This window comes from Lolium rigidum, chromosome 5 (genome assembly GCF_022539505.1).
Source record: "Lolium rigidum isolate FL_2022 chromosome 5, APGP_CSIRO_Lrig_0.1, whole genome shotgun sequence".
In the NCBI taxonomy this organism is placed as follows: domain Eukaryota; kingdom Viridiplantae; phylum Streptophyta; class Magnoliopsida; order Poales; family Poaceae; genus Lolium; species Lolium rigidum.
In genome coordinates this window covers 180,053,861-180,057,386 of record NC_061512.1, presented here as the reverse complement: position 1 = coordinate 180,057,386, position 3,526 = coordinate 180,053,861, and the positions used below count along the sequence as shown (strand labels likewise).

The window sequence follows — 3,526 nt, the reverse complement described above, 5'->3', positions numbered from 1 at the left end:
GTTCGTCGTGGCAGCAGCATCACACTCCTTCCTTCGACGACTTGCAGGTACTATCGGCAGCAAGGCTGCTTTCGACCGGTGGCGCAGCGAAGCAAGCCCCTTTCATGGGAGGAGCAGGATACACACGGGGTATGTAGTATTCTATATATTGTGTTCCATATAAACTATACTCCACTTAGTTTGACATCACTTATGTTTCGTGGCACAGGATACACGCAAGCACACTGCGTCCAATCCTTCATGGGGAGCTAGTGATCGGGATCCCGAGCACATGGAGTATTACGACGACACGAGCGGTAACTATGTCGGTATGCGTGACTCCTCCACCGAGCCCACACGGAGACACGAGTACGACCCCGAGTCCGGTTCTCGGATCCCTGCTCGCATAACCGGGGCTCGGACAGGTTCGGTTGGACACCCCGTGCTACGCCGCCCCCACGAAACCCTAGACGCCGTCCATAATCTCAGATATTTATGTATGCTATGTATCAGATATTTATGTATGCATTATGTATCGACTTTATGTATGAACTATTTATGTATGAACTATGTATCAGTACTCTCCTAACCCTAAGCGTGTCGTGCGAATGAAGAAAATAAATCCATACAACTAATTGGGTAGTAGAAAGCCAATTGGTTTGTAGCAGGCCAGTTGGGCAGTAGCAGTCCAGTTGGTCAGCTATCGACCAACGAGTCAGAGCCTCTGCTCCAACACAGGCACCGACACCCGAGTCGGTTTCTTGTCACGGCCGATCGGCCTACTAGAAGCCGACCGAGTCACACTTTGGGAAAAAATTGAAAACGCGCGCTATTCGTAGAATTAAATAAAAAATTCGTATTATTTAAAAAAAATTCGCGAGGTCTTTGGGTAAAGCGAGTGGAGAATGCTCTAAAGACTGTTGACAAGAAACATGATGCTCCTACAATGGAAATTTTGAAAAGAAGGAGAAATAACCGCTGGCGGTTAGTAAAATAAATGCAAGTTGCGAGTGATTGGCGGAAACCTGCCATTCGCCACTTGCAGCGGCTGATGCAACGATGCTCTGCGGAATATTCGCGGCACCGGCGAAGCTGATCGGCGGCGAGCAGCGAACACCGGAACCTCCAGTATGTTCCCGCCACGGTGGCTGCCATCGCCTCAGACGCGTTCAGTCATACACGCCACGTGGCCTCCTCCGGGTGGCGGAACAGGTACGCGCTGCCCTGTTCGCTGAGCCATCGCGCACATCACATCCAGATCGTATTTAATACCCGGTGCATCGACCCACGGTCCCACATGGCAGAGTATGCCTCAGCTCTTTGCGTTCGTCGTCAATTAGGGTGAGGAGGAGTAAGAGCGAAGGAACCACTAATCACAGGTCTAAACAGTCGCAAAGAGGACTTAAAAGGGCAATTAGCATTCGGGGGCGGATAAACAATGGCGGGTTTGCAGGGGCCGGCTATAAAGGAGCTGCTCGGCCCTCCAGTCCTCCTCCCCGCCTCCCATTTCGCCCACTCCGACTCCGACCTTCGACCACACTCCACAGCCAACCAACCACCACCAAAAAGCCCACGAACCAACCCAGCGAACACACAAGCCTTTCCGTGAGATTGAGCGAGGTAAGATAGATCCGAGCGAGTTCTTGCGTCTCCAAGGTAAGCTTCTCTGAATCTCAACCCCTCTCTTCCTCCCTCCCCCCTCGTCGTCTTCCTCGTCGGTCACAGAGCAGTCAAGTTCCAGGGCCTTTTAGATCCCGGGCTTCAGATCTGTTCTTTTTTTCTCTTGTTCTAGCTTGTTAGTAGCTGCCAAGCGAGGTTCTTTTTCGACGCCTCCTTGCAGCTCGTGTCCAGATCTACCACCAAAGCCATCTCTTTTTGCTGTGGCTGTTGATCTACCTTTTTTTTCCCCTGCCTGTTCTACGTTTTGGTTTGGAAACCAGGCAGATTTCTCTCTTGTTCATCTTCTTGTTCCAAGAAAAATCAAAAAATCCAAAAAAAAGTTTGTCTTTGAAGAAGCTAGAGTAGATGGCTGCAGCCATAGATCTGTCCGGGGAGGAGCTCCTGAGAGCGCTCGAGCCTTTTATCCGAGACGCCTCCGCCTCCCCTCCGCTCCACTCCCACCTCAGCCCCACCTCGCCCTTCTCCTTCCCCCACTCCGCCTCCGCCGCCGCCGGCTACAGCGGGTTCCCGTACGGGGTGCAGGCCCAGGCCCAGGCCCAGGCCGAGCTCAGCCCGGCCCAGATGCACTACATCCAGGCACGCCTCCACCTCCAGCGCCAGAACAACCCGCCGGGCCACCTCGGCCCGCGGGCCCAGCCCATGAAGCCCGCTTCCGCAGCGACGGTGGCAACTCCGCCGCGCCCGCAGAAGCTCTACCGCGGCGTCAGGCAGCGCCACTGGGGCAAGTGGGTGGCGGAGATCCGCCTCCCCCGCAACCGCACCCGCCTCTGGCTCGGCACCTTCGACACCGCCGAGGAGGCCGCCCTCGCCTACGACCAGGCCGCCTACCGCCTCCGCGGCGACGCTGCCCGCCTCAACTTCCCCGACAACGCTGCCTCCCGCGGCCCGCTCCACGCCTCCGTCGACGCCAAGCTCCAGACGCTCTGCCAGAACATCTCCGCCGCCAAGAACGCCAAGAAGTCCACCGCCTGCCTCTCCGTCTCCGCGTCCACCGCCGCCGCAACATCGTCCACACCCACCAGCAACTGCTCCTCGCCGTCCTCAGACGACGCGTCGTCCTCGCTGGAGTCCCCCGAGTCGTCACCGTCGCCCACCACCGCCGCCGCAGCAGAGGTTCTGGAGATGCAGCAGCTCGACTTCAGCGAGGCGCCCTGGGACGAGGCCGCCGGCTTCGCCCTCACCAAGTACCCCTCCTACGAGATCGACTGGGACTCGCTCCTCGCCTCCAATTAACACCCAGCGTTCTTCAGCTACTACTTCTACTACTAGTTCTTAGCAGGTTGTTAATGGTCGCCGCGACGCAGATGGCATTTTAGACACTCTGCGCCGGCTTTTAATTAGTGGATTAGCTCTAAGCTTCTAATCCTTCATTTGTTCCTTGTGTAGTAGATCTCTCTCCGATTCGTTCTCTCGTTGTACTAGGGTTTGGTTAGTCCGTCAGTCAGTCCCGGAGCGGTGTCAAGCCGGCGTTTTTGTGCCCGGCGCCTCCGGTGGTCGGTCACTGGTCAGTGACTCCGGCCGGTGCAGTTCAGTTCTTCTGTCTAGGCCACTGCTCTGCGTATTGTAACAGTGGGTGAATGTCTTGTAAAATTAGCTCGTCAAAAAACCTTGTAATGTGGATTATATTATTTTGTTGTTAGTGTTGTATCAGTTTCTGTCTTGTGAAATTCGTCAATTGATGTGAACCCCCATGTTTGAAGATTTGTTTCAGTTAATAGCTGGCTTCTATGCGGATTGTTCAAAACTGTTAGCTACATGCAAAATGGATGTTTCTCTTTGCAGTTGCTCAATATACGAATGAGACTTGCAGATTGATCTCGGACGTTCGGGTGAACAAACTTGTTCCCACTGTGATGTATTTTCCTGT

At 54.6% G+C, this 3,526-nt stretch overlaps 1 protein-coding gene across 1 annotated transcript; it reads left to right on the top strand.

Moving 5' to 3' along the window:
• The first annotated feature begins 1,454 nt into the window (after window positions 1-1,454).
• Window positions 1,455-3,309, top strand: LOC124652662 (ethylene-responsive transcription factor RAP2-4-like). Its single transcript, XM_047191701.1, has one exon. The coding sequence runs from the start codon at window positions 2,005-2,007 to the stop codon at window positions 2,890-2,892; it is 888 nt and encodes a 295-aa protein (XP_047047657.1). The 5' UTR covers window positions 1,455-2,004; the 3' UTR covers window positions 2,893-3,309.
• Window positions 3,310-3,526: the final 217 nt, after the last annotated feature.